We start from the raw sequence: 20,609 nt of genomic DNA, 5'->3' as shown, positions 1-20,609 counted from the left end.
GAAGAAAAAACATCCCGACGGCGGCTGGCTGTGACGTAAGCGGCGCGCCACAAGAAAGTACACTGCTTCCTTGGGAGGGAATCGCCCCGCGCCGTTATGGTGCATTGCAGTTGCGCGTTGTTCAGAAAGGTCCGTTTTCTGGTGTCCCTCAGCCTGGTGCACCTATTTCCAGCTGAGGGTCCTGTGTCTTCCTCGCTTCCCCCAACTGTTTTCTTTCTAGGGGCCTCTTTTCTGCTTGGCTTTAGGAGTCCTCTCGACCCCTCCCTGGTGTCGGGCTTTGCCTGTAGAGGTGAAGAGTGCTGCATTGAGTGATTAGAACGAATGGCGACAGGGTTTGGGATTCTTTAGGGGCTTTGTGTGCACGTGGAAGGAAATGGGGTACCTGCCTGCTGTTTAGGCACGAAATATATTGTATGTGGGGTATAGGGTTGTTTTGCTTTTGTTTGGGCTCACATATTGAGTTTTTAAAGTATTAATCGTATGCTTTTTAAAAAATAGATTTCTCTTCAATACACTGCTTTTAAGTTCTTTCTAGAGAGGACTTTATCAGGAAACGGAAATGTGTAATCGATGTGTCTTTCAGAAAATTTAGGCTAGCTTTTGTGTAGCATTTTTCGTAAAAATTCACAGCTGCTTAAAAAACCAACAGAAAAAAAAAGCTTACCATGGCCTCTGCTAACATCATATTTTGTACACTTACTTTATTACTGACGATTACCTTGAGATATTCCTTTTAAGTGAGAGACTAAACTTGTGAATCTGATGAATCTAGAAGGGTTAAAAAAAAAGTCGCATGTTAAATGGAACTTTAAAAACCTTCCTCAAGAATTTTATAAGAATGGTCAGTGTTTCAATTTATAAAAGTTTCCTGGATATACTTGAAACTTAGAACTATCCTTAATGACTAAAAATATGAAATTTTTTAATTTAAGAAATTACTCTATAAGTTGTGTTGATAGCCTGGGAGGTTAATACGTGTATCTTTACCTACAAATAGTTATTGATTTAGTGAGGGAAACAGGTAAAATATACAGTTTCAAAAATGTAATAATAGAGGTATAATAAAAATGCTGAGAGCCAGCATTGTCAGGTTAAGTGTTGATTATAGGAATTAAGAAATCTGTTCCTCCAATGTTCTTTCAAATAATGGAACCAAAGTATGGTTTCATTATTTGAGGGAACATTGGAAATATGGCATTTAGAAGAGTTTATGATAGGAAAAAATGACATTCTAAGAAGAAAAGCATGAGCAGAGTGTCATGGAGTCATGGCAGAACATCATGTAGAAAAGAGCAAGATGAAGAGGCAATTGGGAGGGATTGAACAAATGAAAATGATACTGGTAAGGGCTTTGAATACAGTACTATGATTTTTTTACTTAGTAAGACCAAAAAGCCATGCATGGTTTTTGAGTAGGGGGAAAACAGCAGTAGAGATCAGATTCATTTCAGAAAAATAGCTGTGGACAACAAGATGGAGGATGCATTAAGGAAGAAATAACTAGGCATCTAAAGACCATTTTGGATTTAATGTATTGGTCAAGGTTCTAGGGCAGTGGTACCAGGAAGGAGAGAGCTTGCAGGGCTTCTGGGAAAGAAACAGGTGTAGTCTGAAAGACATCTATTTCTGCTGTCTCAATGAATAGCTATGATTCCATTATTTGAGGGAACATTGGAGAAACAAATTCTGGGGTGGGGAAATTTTGGGTTTGTTTTGTTGTTTGGGTTTTTTTTTTTTTCTTTTGCAGTACTAGGAATCCATTCCAGGGCCTTGCACTTTTTGTACTCTGCCACTGAGCTGTCCCCAGACCAATATTTTGTTTTTGAGGTGACAGTTATACATTCAGGTGATATCCACCAGCAAGTTACATAATTTAGGGGTTTCAAATATAAATTAAATACAGACCCTGCTCTCAGTTGCTTTAAATTACCAAAAACCTACATCCTGGTGGAGATATTCAACAGGTTGGGCATAGAAAATATCTCACCTAGGTGATAGTTATTGATATGGACTGAAATCACCCAGGAGAGAAAATTTAGGATGAAAAGGGGACCCTGAGGATAAATGAAACAAAAATCAATAACTGAAGAGTCCTAAGAGGAATGGGGAGAGGAGGTGAGATGGGAGGTGAACTAAGTAAAGGCTCTAGAATTGGCATAAAGAAAGCGATTTTTTTATTCTTTTATAAAAAGAAATTTTAGTGAAACAGAACTGGAAGTTCTAAGTTGATAGACACATTTGATACCTAATGTTTTCTCTCTTTTTTTAAGTATGGAAATTTTATCGATAACCTAAGACTTTTCGCCAAAGGAGGGAGTGGTGGAATGGGTTATCCTCGTTTAGGTGGAGAAGGTGGAAAAGGTGGTGACGTCTGGGTTGTAGCCCATAAAAAGATGACCTTAAAACAACTTAAAGACAAATATCCTCAGAAACGGTTTGTGGCTGGAGAAGGAGCAAATAGTCGGTAAGTGCTTACTGAATGACTTTAATTTTATAGAATTAAACCTAAAGAAAAAAAAGTTATCAGATAAAATTTAATTGGTAATTTGAAGTAAATTATATCCTGTATTTATAACTGAGCAGGTCTAAAATGTTTAACTCATGAAAAGCTGGGTCTGTGCATTTGGAGCTTTTAAACTTTTTAACCATTTTTTCTCTCAGTGTCTTTCTGTATTCCTCTTCCTGCCCTTCCTGATAGAGAAAAAATGATGTGCGTCCCCACTATTCTAAAATTATCTTGGACAACCTTTAGGAAATCTTTTTCAACTACGCTTCTCTGTACCACCATTAAAAAGCAATCAACTATAGTTCTTTCACCCAGAGATAACCACTATTTTTTACTTATTCTAATACTTTTTTCTGTGTTTGCACAAAGTAATTATATGTATAATTGTGGAACAAAAAAAGGAAAAAAATGAGATCACAATGTTTTACAACCTGTTTTTACTTAACATTTTTTTCATGGTTATAGTTGTTTTTACTTTAATTTTTTTTCTGTTATGACCACAATATAACATCCTTGTGTAGATGCTTTTTACGTAGTTGTTCAATATTTTTTGGAGGAGAATAAATTCCCGGAAGTGGACTTACTAAGTTAGAAGTTTGTACTAATTTATTTTTTCATGAGCAGTTTAAGAGTAGCCACATTATCCTTTTATAATTTAAGTCCTTTTATTTGAGATCAGTTTTTTAAATGTTTTATTATGCAGTGTAGTTTGCATTTTTTCTAGCTTATATTGTTGCAATGAGATTTTTCATTCCAGATGTGTAATATCTTAGTTCATTTGGGGTTAAAATGACTTGGTGGTTAGCTTGGTAACTTAAATCATTACCTGTTACCATTTTTATATGATACAGTAGTCCAACATGCAATAAGTAGGGATAATTTTAGTTTTCCTTTAGTATTTGATCATTTACTATCTACATTACCCAGAAGAGTTGATTGCTATTCTTCTTTGTATTTGTTTGAAGCATAAACCACTTAATTTAGGAAGTTTTTCTTATTTTAATTTAGTTTTTTATTTCTTTTTTTTTTTGAAGGGTTAGTGCACTGCAAGGCTCTAAAGGAAAAGACTGTGAAATCCCTGTACCTGTGGGTATTTCAGTAACTGATGAAAATGGTAAAATTATAGGTGAGTCTATTGACATTTATAAGGTTGTGAAAAATATGCACATTTTGAAAAACTGATTGGGGGTCTTAAAAAATAGCTTCTTGAGTTTCAGAAGATTTTTTTTAACATTAATAATTTTAGCTTCTAGTTTATAAAAAGAGCTTTCTAAAATGTATGTAAAGGTTGTTCAAAACTTATTGTTGGATTTAAGATTATTTAAAGACATAAGAGTACTACTTGTTTTTAAAACATATAATTGGTCTTTTTCATTTGCTTACAGAAATGTTTTTCCAGGGTCAGACTTATATATTTATTATACTTATTTTGATAGAACTGGGATTGAAGCCAGGGCATCGTACATGTTAGGCATATATGAGTTATATCTACAGGCCTGTGGGGGTCAGAGTTTTAAAAGAAGCTTGGTTTTGTGCTTTAGCCCTTTAGATTTGTAAACTGAAATTTCTTGATGTTTTTCTGGCAGAAAAATACCGCATTATTGATTTCACTTATTAATTTTTGCCGTTTCTCTCCCTTTTTTAAAGGAGAACTCAATAAAGAGGAAGACAGAATTTTGCTAGCTGAAGGTGGCATTGGTGGTAAATTTCTTACAAATTTTTTACCATTGAAAGGCCAAAAACGAATAATTCACCTTGACCTGAAGCTTATAGCTGATGTAGGCCTGGTAGGGTATGTACCATGCATATTTTTATCATACTTTTAGTGAGCCAGCTCATAAGTAGGAAATAAATGTAAATAACAATTTGGGCCATGAATTATTTCTGGTTTATAGAATTTGTGTGCTGTGAGTGTACTTTGTATTTGTGCCAAATACACAGTTGACCCTTGAACAGCGGTTGGGGTACCAGCCAACCCCATGATTGTTCCCCTGCAATCAAAAAAGTGCATATAACTTTTGATTCCTCAAAAACTTAACTAGTAATAGCGTGCTTCTTGACTGGACACCATATGGATAACGTAAACAGTCATATTTTATGTTACATGCCTTATGTGTCATGAAAATTTTGAGAAATCACTTTTTACTATTATATGCAATTTATGGGACAGACAGGCATCTCATGTAGATATGATTTTGGTTACATGGAATTTTTCAGTGGATACTTGCAACACTTGAGGTTATTACAATAGCAACAAGAGGTGGCTTAGAAATTATTACAGTAGTGCCTTTTGTACTGCAATTAATTTTATGAAGTTGTGGTTTTGTACTGAACGTTTTGTTTGTTTACATTTACCTTGACTGCAAATGGTGCCATGTATGGTTGTAAGTTTCTGCATAAGTTTTTGCCAAGTTCCAGAACAAAAAAAAATCTGCACTGAGGTGAGATTTGCAATTCAAACTCATATTATGCAGGTGTCATCTTGAATTATTTTCAGATTGTTGATATAGAGTTTCATAGTTACTGTTCATTTGTAAAAGAAAATCAGAGCAATTGTATTGATCATTGGAATGTGAGAGAATGAATAAAGAAAAATAAATTCAGTCAAATGAAATATAATGAGAAGGTTAAAAAATATTACTGATATAAAATTAGAAATCCAAACAAACCATACTTTTAAAAGTACACAGAAAGAAAAAAAATGATTAAGATATTCTCAGGTGTTAAGAGGGAGATTGAAGTATCATTAATTAAATATGTAAAGACCAGTATGGACATTCTCAGTCCTCAGACTTACACATTTTGGGGCATTGAAATGGATCTTGTTGTCATTGTTTCTTTATGTCTCTGCTTAGGATCTGTCTATTCTTAGTACTGCATACCTTAATATTGTCCTCTCCACTCTTTCATTAAACAGTGCCATTTAGCTGAGGGATTTGCTGTGCTGGTGCCTACCACAGGAGGATAGATAGCAAGATGGAGAGTAGGAATAGGAAGGGTAAACTTTGATTTGCTTTCCTCTCTTTCTCTCCTTCTTCTTCTCCCTCTCCCTCTCCCTCTCTCTGGCTCCCTGCTACTGTACTATCCCTTTTTCAAGTGGAAAAGATAGGAAAGCTGCCTTTTTGATACTCTGCTCCAAATTTTTCCTTGCTTTTCCAATGCCTATTTTTTAAAGCTTTTTTCATATTTCTCTTCAGCCATCTCACTTCTCCTTTATCAGACTATTACTTCTTTATCAGACTGTACTTCTTGCCCTGACTGACCAGCCACTAGGTCTTAACCACTATTGACTGAAGAGTGCCCAGAGGGCCTATTCTTGCTAATGTTATAACAGGGAAGGTGTTTTCCTGGCTTGCCATTCACATTTAATTTCATATATATATTAGTTGGACACAATACCTTTTTTTTATTTATTTTTATGTGATGCTAAAGATCAAACCCAATGTCTTGCACATAGTAAGCAAGCATTCTATCGCTGAGCCACAACTCCAGTCCCTACATTTATTTTTTTTAACTAAGACACCGTTATGAAAATTGTGAGGCATAGTTTCTGTAATGTTCTATATTCTTCAGGAACATTGTGGGTTTAATAGGGTTTTGTGGACAAGAACTAGAAATCCAGCCATTCACAGCCTCATTTAGTAGAAAATGTTTTTCAGATTCCAAAGAGACACCTTTAAGACTATAACAAACATAGCAAGGCTGAGTACTAAAGGTAAGGGACTATTTGGGTTAGAATCTCAAATCTTTAAAAGGCTGGCTTGGTCTTAGGTAAGTTACATAGCTTCTCTAAGCCTTTGTTTTCTCATCTTTAATAATGGATGGAAGGGTTGGGGCTGTGGCTCAGTGGTAGAGCACTTGCCTAGCATGTGTGAGGCACTGGGTTCAATTCTCAGCACCACATATAAATAAATAAAATAAAGGTTCATCAAAAACTAAAAGAATGTTAAATAAAAAATCATGGACAGAAATGGGTACAATTTGCTTTTTTTCCGAAGTTATAAGAGCCTGGGTAAAACAGAATATGAGAAAATAATGTATAGTCTAGAGGAAAATAATCATTAAGAATTCTCACATAATTCATTATAGAAAGATTTTTTATGAAGAAAATTGTTAAAGAGCTCCATTCTAGAGCCTAGAAATTTTTATAGAATTTTTAAGTAGTATTACACCATTATTCCCTATAAAAGTTTGTCAGAATTTTTGAAAGAAGACTTTCCTCAAATTTGAATGAAAACTAAAGGCATGTTTGTTTCATTACTAAATTTCTGAATTTCTGATGCTCAGATTGTTACAGTCAGTGCTCAGTAAATATTTGTTAGTGAAGTTTATTCAAATAATGTGAGTAAAATTTACAAAATAAACTTTTAAGAACCCCCTTTCTTAGTACTTTTTAAATACCTGGTAGACTTTTCTTGATGGAAATATAGCAATAAAATCAAAAGCCTTTAAAATGAACATATAGTTTAATCCGGCATTTATTTACCTAGAAATTTATCCCAAGAAAGATGTTAAAGATAGGTACAAAGGTTTATGGATAAACATGGCATTGTTTAAAATTTTTAGAAAAAAAAATGTACAAATAATATACATTTGTTTGCAGAAAGATAAAAGCAATTATCTATTGATACCACCACTCAGAAATGACTGTTAACAGTGTATACCTGGTGTGTGTATATATATATGTTTTGCAATTAACTGCAAAATATTGGAGGCAATCTAAATGTTTATCAATAGAAAATAGCAAGTTAAGCTTCATCCTTGAAAAGTGCTCATACTATTTACTTAAAAAACAGGCCAACCAAGTTTTTTGTTTTGTTTTAAATGAAGACTTTATAATTGCCAATTTATGGAAAATCCAAGGCAAAAGAGCATGTTAGGTGATAATCATGTAGATGCCCGAATGGAAAATAAATTGTGCGGGACAAATGATCCTGTTTCTTTAAAAATAAATAGAAAAGGGAAAACACATGGAGGGATAGTTTGTATCAAAACAGATAAAAGAGACATCAGCTAATTGTAATGCATGGACCTTTTTGTGTCTCTGTTTAATCAAACAGCTTTAAAAATTGTATTGGCAACTTATTAATATTTGTTGAAGTTAGGTAATAGCTGCGTGGGTTTCATTATTCCTCTTTTCTGATGTGTATGTTTGAAAATGTTCATTTTTTAAAAAACAATTGCAAAAAACAAAATGAGTAATATTTTATTAGTGTTTGGCTGGAGATAGTAGATTGTCAGTCTTTTTAATTTATTTGTGATTTTCAAAGGTTTTTAAATAATTAGAATAAATTATTTTAATCTTTTATTTCTGAAACACTTCAGATGTCGCTCATGAATTTATTTTTACCTTTTTCATAAATATATTTTATTTTCAAGTTTTGCAGATTCTATTAGATTTATATTCTACTCTTTTTTAGTGTCAGGAATTGAACCCAGTTCCTCATGCATGCTAAGTGTGTACTCTACAACTAAACTATACCCCCAACTCCTGTATTTTATTTTTAATTCGGGAAATATTCAAAAAGTCTACTTCTTGAACTGTTGGGAATTCAGGGATAAGCAAGTATTAGTAATATTGATATATGTTATAATATATAATTTTATTTTCTCACTTTAGATTCCCAAATGCTGGAAAATCCTCTTTGCTAAGTCAGATTTCTCATGCAAAACCTGCAATAGCAGATTATGCATGTAAGTATAAATTGATTGTATATTTTAATGTGCAAAGAAACTTTTAAAGGCTTAAATTTTCTGAGTATAAAATGTTAAGTTTTCTGCGTAAAAACCTTTGGTCAGTTCAATCCTATATTTCTTATTTGAAATCTTATAATCTCAGGAAAGTTTATTGTACTTGTTTCATTTAATTTATTTCTCTGTTGCACATTTATTTGATTTCCTTATAAGCTACTTACACTTTATCAAGCACTGTAGTAGATACTAGGAAGACAGAAGTAATTATTTTCATTTAACAAGTATTTATTGCTAGGAACTTCATTAGGTTATGGGGTTACAAGGTTCTAACATTAGGTGCACTTATAGACTAGTGAGGAAAGGCATATATATATATTACTAACAAATATAAGGGAATATAAAAGTGACCAAAGAAAGAGTGTTGGTGACCTTGAGGAAGTGTGTGATGCTTGGGTCAAGATAAGAAGAATAATTATGAATTAATTAGTGAGAAGAATTAAAGGTGAAGGGCCTTTAAATCAGATGAAACAGCTTTTACTCAAAGATTTATTAGTGGGCTGGTGTTGTGGCTCAGTGGTAGAGTGCTCGCCTTACATGCATGAGGTACTGGGTTTGATCCTCAGCCCTACATAAAAATAAAATAAAGCTATGTGTCCACATAAATCTAAAAAACTAAATATTTTTTTTAAAATATGTATAATGTATAAACAAATGTGTGCAAAATATATTTAAAAAAACAAAAGACTTATTAGTGGCAAGGAGATATGTATGGCTAGAGAACATGAATTAAGGGAAGGAGGGAATAGAGATGAGGCTGGAGATGTCAGTACAGACTATATTACACAGACCATGTGGGCTTATTTCATTTTATTTAATATCTTATGTTTTGTGGGAAGCCATTAAGCAATGGACAAAATTATTTGATTTGTTTTTCAAGAATTTTTGTCTGCCCATAGTTTAGAAATTGATTGGTATGGGACATAGGTGTATGTAGAAAGAGTAGCTTTTAGGCTATTGTGCTAACTAGATAGATAGAATGAAAGCTTGGATTGAGAGTATGACTGAATAGGATAGAATCTGTACCATTACTAAGTAAAAAGACATACAGTGACATTAATCTGGAAAATAAAATTAAGCCATCCTAAAATTGGACTCTGATGAAGTAGAGTTAATTTTGGACTAGATGTTATAAATTCAAGGCTAGTATTTACTTTAATGTACAGGGCTCTTGAGAAGGAAAAAGGAGGAAAAGCAAAAAAAAGGAAAGAGGCTAATCTAGAATCGGGAAGACTTAAGGATAACCAAATGAGAAAGAACTAGGGAATTTTCACCCATGGACCCAGAGATAGAGACCTAAATTCTGAGCCCTCAAGCATTTTTACCATGTTCCTTTAAGCTTAAAAGAAGAAATTTGAGACCCAATAATTAGATTAGGCTTATTCAACTGTGCAGATTCTAAGAATCTATGTCTACCCTTTTTCAAATATATTGCAAATGGCAAAGATAATTGTAACTTCTATTCAAATAGATTAGAAAAAATCTGAAACTGTTCACAGGAAAGAAATATTATTGATTCTGTATAAAATGCTGAGACCATTTAAAGAGAGCTAGCCTTTATGCTAGCCTTATTGTTTTTTCCTTTCAGTTACAACATTAAAGCCTGAACTTGGAAAAATTATGTACAATGATTTTAAACAGGTGAGTGGGGTTTTATTTTGTTTTAAGTAAAATGTTTGATTAGAAATGACATACTTTATTTTGGTACTAGGGCTTTATGATATTTGCCAATTTCTGGGTGTTCAGAGAAAAAAGTAACAAGATTTTGTTTTATGTTTTAGTGAAGCTGTCGTCAAATTAATTCTTGTCAGCACTGTCATAGCAAAATATTGTATGAGAATTTAGTTTCTTGTTCTTCCAAATATTACATCCAGTTTATTCCTACAATATCATGTCTTCCTTAATCTATTGCTTCTCATTACAAGTTCTTAATGTTGTAGTGTATTTTGCATTTCCAAACAATACTTTCTAAATTCATGGACATAATTTCATTCTAACTTTCTATTTTTGTGGAGGGGAGTTTTTAAATTTTTATTCCCACATTCATTTTTCTAAAAATATTTTTTAGTTGTAGGTGGAAACAATAACTTTATTTTTTATGTGGTGGTGGGGATCAAACCCAGTGCCTCACGTGTGTAGGCAAGCGCTGTACCACTCACTGAGCCACAGCCCCAGCCCCCGGGGAAAAGTTTTAATGGGGGTTTCGAATTCATCTAGTTTTTAAACATTTATAAGGAATAACTATAGATTTTATTCATGTTCATGCAAAGCCTGCATATGGTTGTTTATAGTAACTTTATTCATAATAACCTGGAAACAACCAAGATACCTTTTATTATGGAATGTTACACAAATGTTTACTTTAAAAAGTAAAATATTCAGCTCTAAAAATAAAGGTGCTATCAAGCCATGAAAAGATATCAAAGAATCTTGAATGCATATTAATAAGTGAAAGCAGCCAATCTAAAAAGGCTGTATACTGTGTGATTCCAACTTCATGACATTCTAGAAAGATAGGAGAAAGCAAAAAAATCAGTGGTTGCCAGGGTTAAGGAGAAAGGAGGGATGGGTCACAGAGAATTTATAGGGCAGTAGAACAATTCTTCTGATACTGTAAGGGTGGGTGAAGTATACATTTGTCAAAACCCATAAAATGAATACCACCAAGAATGAACCCTAATGTAAGTGAAAATGATGTCAATGGAGTTCAAGTAATTTTCTGATGTAATTCATAAGACATAAAGATTTAAATTCATTTTTAATATTGATAAAAATATAACAACTATTATAGAATATTGAAGAGTAAGTAAAATTATAGATACTGTATACCATGACTTTAGAGAACAATATTTAGAAAAAAACGGAATATCATTTGTACCTTTTTTTTTTTTTTTTGGTTACCTGGGATTGAAACCAGGAGTGCTTAACCACTGAGCCACGTCCCCTGCCCTTTTAATTTTTTTTGTTGTTGTTGTTTTGAGACAGGGTCTTGCTAAGTTGCTTGGGGCCTCACTAAGTTGCTGAGGCTGGCTTTGAATTTGTAGTTTTCCTGCCTCAGCCACCCAAGCAGCTGGGATTACAGGTGTGTGCCTCTTCACTGGGTGTTTATACCTAATCTTATTTATTTATTTATTTATTTTCCTTTTTTCTTCATTTTATTCAAAGGGAATGCAAAAGTTGTTTTAGTAAAATTATTCTGATAGAGACATCCTTTGTTACCTATTTCCATACACTTCTATGGGCTAAATTCTAACTTTTACTATTCAAAAGAAATAGACACCTTATAATCATGACTTTTCCATCACTTCAAAGATAGTTCATGTCAAAAATTTAAGCATGGTCATGTAAAAAGCACTGAAAACCCACCATGCAAATAACTATAGCAAAGTTAAAATAGTCAAGATTATGTGCATTTCTGTTTCATTTGGGGGCAAAAAGCCAGCATATTTTAACAGTTTTTGTTCATCTTAAACAAATCGAGGGTACATTATTCCAAAGAACTCTTGTCCTTCAGAAGCCACCCATGGAACAAACTATCTCAACTTGAATGTATAGTATCTTTATTCCGGAATTCAAATGCATCTTTATTTTTTCATGGAAATTCCTCTACCCTATTAAAAGGAAATCAGTAGAGAATCTGTGAAGGAAATTTCAAGACATGAGATCTCTGTTGTTGATATTTCTTTTTCATATAATTATAACTTTTGATAAGACTATGAATTTTTTATGTACACTAAGCAGTAAATGTAGAGCACTTCTTCTCATTTCTTGGTGCACATCGACGTTGTTTACATGACCTAAGAATGACAATGATAAATGATGTCTGGTCTGCAGAAATTTGAAACTAAATCTCTTGGAGGTAGGGTTCTGGCCATCTGTTGTTTATAGGAGTTCCCTATAAACATTAAGATGCTCAGTTTGAAAAAAAAAAACAGTGTAGTATAATAGTTAATAATTCTCTTCAAAAGGAGTAGACTTCAAAAGGAGTATAGGGTTACTATATTCTTTCATTTTATAAAAATAGTAATTCTGCTGGTATAATATGAAGAGAAAAGAAACAATGCTGACATTTACAAATTGAATGTAAAATTTAAAACTATAGAGCTATATTTAGTAAATGTTTACTGAATTAATGTCTTTGTAAACATCAGATTATAAAAGTTGAAATTCTGTGAGAATTTCATTAATTAACAATATAGTTTATGGAATTATAGATTTGTGTCACTAGTAAATGCTAAACTAAACCCCCAAATCTTTAGATTATTAGATTAATAAGTTAGAATAGAACTTATATTTTAAACAAAGGTTTTGATTCTTAACAGATTCCCTTTTTTTTTGTCATAAAGGTGTCTTGGCTTTTCAAAGATTTGTTGGAAATCATAAATTATGAATAGTTTGTATTTGAAATGTCATGAAAATTTTGGGATATAATTGAACTGTGGTTTTCATACTTTTTTTCCCCATCAAATCATTAACTTTGTATTAGATATCTGTTGCTGATTTGCCGGGTTTGATAGAAGGAGCACATATGAACAGAGGAATGGGCCACAAATTCCTCAAGCATATAGAAAGAACTAGACAACTGCTTTTTGTTGTAAGTCATATGCATACTATTGTGGTGTTCAAATGTATGAATTTAGTTTTTCTAGAAACATTTTTATAAGTAATATTTAAAGATTAAATAAATATAGTCATGTGTTACATAACCACATTTTGGCCAGTGATGGACTGCATGTATCTTATGGTGGTCCCGTAAGATTATGCTATCTAATGACATCATAGCCATCTTGGTTTATGGAAGTACACTCTGTGATGTGATATTCAGTGATGAAGTTACCTAATGATGTATTTCTTAGACTATCCCTGTCATAAGTGATGCATTACTATACTAGCATATTTTACTCTGTTAAGTCTATTAAGATGTGGAACAAGTGCAGTAGGTAATCTGTGTATATGAGTATGTAAATGGCATTGCTGCTATATCAGATGTAAGTTTGGCCATAGTTATGATTTGGTTCCTCAAGTTTTCTGGCATATTATTATACAATATCTGTTTCATACTATGTTTGAATGTTTGAGTGCTTGCTTGAGTTACATATGAGATTGTCTGCATTTTATCAGAATAATTATAGTAATCTTGACAATTTAATTTCTGTTACTTATTTTGAATTATTAAATTATTTTTAGCTTAAGAGAGTAAAACATTTCAAAATATAGAAATGTCTGACTATTCTTATGTTAAAGGCTCTCTCTCCTTCTCTTTTAGGTCGATATTTCTGGATTTCAGCTTTCTTCCCAAACTCAATACAGAACTGCCTTTGAAACCATAATACTGCTTACAAAAGTAGGTTTTCTGTTTTATTGTATTCTTCATCTGGTCTAATACATAGACTTGTAATATAATAATTAGAATAATTAGTATATACTTTTTTTTTTTTTTTTTGGTGGTACTGGGAATTGAACCCAGGGCACTGCATGTACATGGTAGGCAAGTCCACTGCCACTGACTACATCCCTGGCCTGTACTGCACCTCTTTAACATCTCAGTTAAAGAATTATTTAAATTTGCTCAGTGCAGCTCTTAAATATCCATTTATTCCCCAAACTGTTGTCGTGGATAAAACTCTCCTGGGATTCCAGATCCCTGATATGTATTTATTACATTTTACCTCACTTCAACTTTGTTATATTGTCTATTTCTTTTTGAAACATTATCCATTCTTAGCTTCATGAATCATAATTTTCTGGTTTTATTTCTACTTAGTGGACTATTTCTCAAATATTTTAGGCTCTTTCCTGCTCAATGTTTGTTTGTTTGTTTTCCCCCTTCCTTGCAGTGCTTAGGGATCAAACCTGGGAATTTACAAATACCAGGAGTGCACTCTACTACTGGGGTACATTCCAAGCCCTCTGCTCATCCTTTAAGTTAAAACATTATTTAGAGTTATATCCTAATCCTATTGTGCAGATTTACCCATTCTCATTTCAAGTATATTAATATACCAATGACTGAGAAATCTAATCTGATAATCACATCTTTTGTTTGTGATTTAGGCTATTAGTCATCTCTGACTGGATGTTCTATTAGTCACTTAAACATAATATATATAAAACAGAATTCTTTATTTTTTCAACCTCATTCATCTCTAGAACTTTATTATGTAAGCTAGAAACCTGGGTGGTGTTCTGGATTTTGTCCTCTTAACCACCCACATCAAGCTCTATCAGTTTTACATCTCTCTGAAAGCCATCCATGTACCTTTGGCCATACTTTTATAATCATCAGCCCCTCTCACCGGAATATTGTATCTGGTCCTGTTTGTTCCCCCTGCTTTTGGTTTTGTTTCTCTCCAGTCCATTTTATATGCGGCATGCAGAGTTATCTTGTAAAAGAACTAAGCTTATGTATTTGTTTCCTGCTTAAAAAACTTTGGTGGCCCCCTATTGCTATTAGAAGCATGTTCTGTGATGTCTGGCAAGTTTTTGCTCCTTTCTTATATCTTTCTTTTCCCCTTTTTGTGTATGCTGATTTTAACTATAAGATTTGTCTCTAACACAACAAGATGTTGCTTACCTCCAGGACTTTATAAAATGATTTTGTTTGCTAATTTTTTATCTGTACAGAATAATGTTGCTGGGAACATATTATGTATTTTTGTGAAAACATTTTCATTTCTCGTATATACACCTAAGAGTGAAGTTGCTGGATACCAACTCTTTGTTTAACATTTTAAGGAACTGCCAAACTCATTTTCACATGGGTTGTATCATTACACTATTTTATAGTTCCACATCAGTGTCAGCATTTGTTCCTGTCCATTGTTTTTATTTTAACTATCATAATGGGAGTGCTATGTTATTTCACTATGGTTTTGATTTGCATTTGCCTTATGATTAATGATTTTGAGCATGTTTTCATGTGTTTCTTAGCCATTTGTATGTCTTTTCAAATTCTTAGCCCACTTTTTAAAATTTATTTTCTAACTGATCCATAAAAATATAAAAACTGTACATTTTAATGGGATTTCATATAAATGTTCAGTACATGTATATATATGAAATGTTTAAATCAGATTAAACATTTATCATTCCTCTATGATGAAAACTTTCAGAATCCTTTCTTTTACCGTTTTAAAGTGTACAGTACATTATTGTTATCTGTATTTACCCTACTGTACAGTATAACACACCAGAACTTTTTACTCCTACTATCTTAGAATCCATTGATCAGGCTTCCCCCAACCCCAATTCTCCCTAGTCTCTGGTATCAAATGTTCTACTTTGAACTTGTATGATATCAAGTGTTGTAGATTTCACATATGAGTAGGTAGTGAAGTGCTTGTCTTTCTGTACTTGGCTTATTTTACTGAACATAATGATCTCTATATTGCTGCAAATGACAGGATTTCATTCTTTTTATATGGCTGAATAGTGTTCCAATGTATTTATGTAACATGTTGTATTACCTGTTCATCAATTGATGGATACTTCTTCACCTTGTTTCTATTAATTAGCTACTGTGAATAGTGAGTGCTACAGTGAACATGGGAATAGAAGTCTCTTTAATACTGTTTTCATTTTCTTGGGATTTGTACCCAGGGGTGAGATTGCTGGGTCATATGGTACTTCTGTTTTTAATTCTTTGAGGAACCTTCATACTGTCTTCCATAATGGTAGAATAATTAAAATTCCCACCAACGGAGTATAGCGGTTCCTTTTTTTTTTTTTTTCCCGCATCCTCAATAGCAGTGGCTCTTTTGTCTTTTTGATAGTAGCCATTCTAATAGGTATAAGGTGATATCTTATTGTAGTTTTAATTTTCCTTGCTTTTACAATTAATGATATTGATCACTTTTCATGTACCTGTTAGTCATGTGTATGTCTTCTTTTGAGGAGTCTTTATTTAGAACTATTGCCCATTTTAATCCAGTATACGCTACCCAAAGTGAGCTATGGATTCAACACAATTCCTATCAAAATTCCAGGAGCATTTTTACAGAAATAGAAAAAATCACAAAATTCATAAGGAATTACCGAAGACCCTGAATAACTAAAGCATTTGTGAACAAAATGAACAAGCCTACAGGCTTTATACTACCTCATTTCAAGACCTATTACAAAGTTATATTAATTAAAACATCATGGTACTGATTTAAAAACAGACATATAAACCAATGGAACAGAATAGACAGTCTAGAAATAAATCCACGCATTTACAGTCTACTGAACTTTGACAAAGATGCTGTGAACACAGTGGAGAAAGGACAATCTCTTTAACAAATGATGTTGGAAAACTGAATATCCACTTGCAGAAGAATGAAATTTGACCTATATTGTACACATCCCATGTTTAAAAAAAAAAAAAAGTCAAATCAAAATGGATTAAAGACTTAAAATAAGTTTTTTTTCCTTTTTTTTTTTTTTTATTCTGGAGATTGAACCCAGGGCCTCACACATTCTAAGCACTTGCTCTACCACTGAGTTATACCCCTAATAAATGTTTAGACTTGAAACTGTAAATCTCTTAGAAGAAAATACAGGGCAAAATTTTCTTAATGTGGTCTGAGCAATGATTATTTTGGATCCGAGCCCTAAAGCACAGTGAACAAAAGTAAAATAGACAAATGGAATTGCCTCAAATTAAAAACCTGTACAGCAAAGGAAATAATCAACAAAATGAAGAGATAATCGTTACAACAATAGGAGAAAATATTTGTGAACCATATAGCTGATAAGAGGCTAGTATGTAAAATATCAGAATTCAGCTGGGCATAGTGGTCCTTATAATCCCAGCTACATGGGAGACTGGAGCAGAAGGATTTTGAGTTTGAGGCTAGCCTGGCCTCATAGCAAGACCCCATCTTAAAAAAAAAATAAGAAGAAAACAACAATATATATTAAGAATACAACTCAATAGCAAAACAACAGTTCTTAATATCTAAGAAAGTATTATCTAAAGCAAGTCACAAAGATTTATTTCTAAGTATATTTACTTTTTCTAGGAATAATCAGATGTAACATTTAAAATTGTCATTGACTTTATGAATTTTTATCTCTGTGAAGGCCAGATGCCTGTACCTGGCTATAGACACTCATTAGCTGTCTATAAGAAATCGTATGAGCTAACACGTACTATTACATGACATAACCAGAAACAATTTTTGAATTACTTTGTTTTATGGTTGTTGGGATTTATTGCATTTCAGTGATGTGAATGGGCTTCAGATTTCCTAGGTCATTAAAAAAATACATTATCAAATAATTTATATAAATACTGTTATAAAGGTATGTGGTTTTTTCTCTTGTGATTTAAAGGAGTTGGAGTTGTACAATGAAGAACTTCAGAAAAAACCTGCACTCCTGGCAGTTAATAAAATGGATTTGCCAGATGCCCAAAATAAGTTTCATGAATTGATGAACCAACTCCAGAATCCTAAAGGCAAGTCCTCTCATTAACTTAATTCCAATTTAATAAGTCCTTATTATTTGTAGAGAATGTTAAGTGTTAGTTTCTACTCTTAAAAACTGTATATTTGAAGAAAAAATATACCACATGACATATTAAATAATATTTTAAGTCATTATTAAGTTCCAGAATGTGTGATATGGACAAGTTAGAAGAGACAACAGAAAAGGATTAATTTGATCTAAAAATGTCAGCCTTTATGAAAAGTAAAATTTAAACTGTTCATTTAAATAGTGAATGGGAATTTAAAAGGGTGAATAAAATTAACATTTACCTGTGAAATCTTTCACAAGGTCTAGAATATATTTCACAAGGTCTAGAACTTCTTTCCCCTAATATGCCCTAAATTCAAGAACAGAGCCAATAGTTCTGAAAAGGTATGTTGTTCTGAAATAGTACCTCCTTAGATCTCTGAGGAGTATTGGTCTTCTAAAAAGAACTTGAGTATTGTATGGGTGACACAGAAAAATAGATGCTGTTACTCTAAAAGGATTTGTTTGAAATTTTCTCAACAGACCACTTTGTGTAAAGGAATTTAAAGGTACTTTCCACAGTTTTAAATGTTGACCTTTGTAGAACACCTATATCCTATGGTGATGATAGTTTCAATTTTCTGAGTCCTGTAGAGGAACAAGTGAGGGGAAGTAAGGTGCATGGTAAGTGGCTAACATATTTTTGAATGGTATTAATTTGTCTGAGTTTTTAATCTTTGAAATAACAATTGGGAATAATAGATCATAGTATATTAGAACTAGCAGAGAGTACTAGAAAGTCCTTTCTCTTCTCAAAAAAAATTTTTTTTCTAATTTACATGTTAGAGCTATCCTTGAGTTAATAAGTAATGTTTAAGATATAAATATTCCCTAATATTATTAAATGTCTTTATTCCTTAATGTCATTTGCTTTATAAGGTCATTAGTTCTGTTTTCTAGTTAGTCTTACAGAAAAGGGAATTTTCAGGGGTTTTACCAGAAGTTAGGGTGATTCAAGAGTTTGTAGCCATTCTGGACCATCATAGTTTTTGTTTGTTTGTTTTTGGTGGACCAGTATAATTCTTGAATTGGTATCTCTGGTCTTTCGTAGAGGCCTGGGAATCTCAGAAACCAAACTCCATGTTGGCTTGTCCAGTCTCTTTCAGTTTAACTTTCCTGGTTCATGTTGTTAACCCATCCAATCAGTGTGCTGTTTGCCGTTTCCCATTGGCAGGGAAAAGGAAAAAGTGACATAAGATCTATTAGCCCCTGAGGGTAATCAATTCAACTAATCTGAAATTATCCCTTGAACTTTCCCTATTTCTTCTTCAGCTTAAGTATGAATCCTAGCTTCAGTGATGATAAACTTATACTTTAAGAAAGAGAAAGGTCACCTGTGCAGTAAAGGCCAGCTAGAATATCATATTATCGAAATGATGTTATTATTTTTACAGAAACTTTCAAGTATCTCTCTTGCTTCACTTTATTGATTCCCCCACAAAAGGAAATTTTATTACTCCCATAAATGTATTGTGTTCATTGTTTATCTTTTATTTATTTATTCTTAGTTTGATTGAAAATATATTCATCCAACAAGTATTTACTAAATACCTAACATGTGCCAAAACATTAACCATTGTCATAAGTAAAATTCAAAGACTTCTGAGAACTTATTAGAGAAGGGGAATAGGGAATTTAAAATACTAAGTTTTTGGTTCCCAGCTTCACAAATCAAATCTCTAACATAGTTTTGATTTACTCTCAAAGACAGTGACTATCATCTTAGCTCTATGTTCTTTGTTTCAGATTTCCTGCATTTAGTTGAAAAACAAATGATTCCAGAGAGGAATATGGAGTTCCAGCATATCATCCCCATCTCTGCAATTACTGGAGAAGGAATTGAAGAATTAAAAAACTGTATAAGAAAATCACTGGATGAACATGCCAACCAGGAAAATGATGCACATTTTAAGAAACAGTTGCTTAATTTAAGGGTTTCTAATACAATATCTTACAGTAAGCCACCATCAAAGCATGTCGTCACTAGTTCCAGGAAGAATATAATATAACTCTAGTAAAAATAGTATTAATGGAATACTATTGTATCCCAATAAAGAAGGAAATCATGTCATTTATGAAAACATGGATGAATCTGCAATACATTACATTAAGGGAAATAAGCCAGGCACAAAAAGTCAAATTTATGTGTTATCACTTATATATGGAATCTAAAAAACTGGAGTTCCAGAGTACAATGGTGGCTACCAGGGGATGGGGAGACAGAGGTTAAGGAGATGTTATAAATTTCAATTAATATGAAGAGATTTGTACAACTTGGTGTCCATAGTTGTTATAATATATCCTGTTTGAAAAATTAGTAAGAAAGTAGGTTTTAAGTGTTCTCATTATAAAAAAAGAAATATGTTAATTAGCTTGATTGAGCCATTCCACAGTGTATACATATTTGAAAATGTCATGCTATGCTGGGCACTGTGGCGCACACCTGTAATCTCAGTGGCTTGGAAGGCTGAGATTGGAGGATCATGAGTTCAAAGCCAGCCTCAGGAAAAAGGCACTAAACAACTCAGTGAGACCCTGTCTCTAAATAAAATACAAAAAATAGGGCTGGGGATGTGGCTCAGTGGTTGAGTGCCTTTTAGTTCAATCCCTGGTACTGTCCCACTCCCCCCAAAAAAACCATGCTATACATGATAAATACGTATAAATCTTATATGTCTATGTTAGTTTTAAAAATGTTAATTAAATGGTATTAATTTGAAAGCTTTGTCTCTCTTTTTTTTAGTATTATTACTGACCTTCTGATATATTTGCCATCACTCAAAAACTATACCTTTTTAAGTTATCGTTTTATAGTTAAGTCTACCACTAGTAAAAATATTAGCTGAGAGCTAAA

The 20,609-nt window shown here is 32.8% G+C and overlaps 1 protein-coding gene across 1 annotated transcript; it reads left to right on the top strand.

Moving 5' to 3' along the window:
• The first annotated feature begins 3 nt into the window (after positions 1-3).
• Gtpbp10 (GTP binding protein 10) lies at positions 4-20,476 on the top strand. The gene is made up of 10 exons (XM_046462451.2): positions 4-129; positions 2,271-2,464; positions 3,541-3,632; positions 4,154-4,298; positions 8,127-8,200; positions 9,846-9,898; positions 12,744-12,851; positions 13,524-13,601; positions 17,573-17,696; positions 19,502-20,476. Exons 1-10 carry the CDS (start codon positions 97-99, stop codon positions 19,762-19,764), a joined length of 1,164 nt encoding a protein of 387 aa, XP_046318407.1. The 5' UTR covers positions 4-96; the 3' UTR covers positions 19,765-20,476.
• The last annotated feature ends 133 nt before the right edge of the window (positions 20,477-20,609 follow it).

Source organism: Marmota monax, unplaced genomic scaffold, assembly GCF_021218885.2.
Source record: "Marmota monax isolate L192 unplaced genomic scaffold, Marmota_monax_Labrador192_F-V1.1 WCK01_AAM20220418_F8-fsc00165, whole genome shotgun sequence".
In the NCBI taxonomy this organism is placed as follows: domain Eukaryota; kingdom Metazoa; phylum Chordata; class Mammalia; order Rodentia; family Sciuridae; genus Marmota; species Marmota monax.
Note: the sequence above shows the minus strand (reverse complement) of the source record. Positions and strands in the feature narration are given on the sequence as shown.

Coding starts and splice junctions, on each gene's coding strand:
- Gtpbp10 (XM_046462451.2), top strand. CDS start 97: ATGGTGCATTGCAGTTGCGCGTTGTTCAGAAAG. Junction 130..2,270: donor GTTGCGCGTTGTTCAGAAAG/GTCCGTTTTCTG, acceptor TCTTTTTTTAAG/TATGGAAATTTTATCGATAA. Junction 2,465..3,540: donor GGAGAAGGAGCAAATAGTCG/GTAAGTGCTTAC, acceptor TTTTTTTTGAAG/GGTTAGTGCACTGCAAGGCT.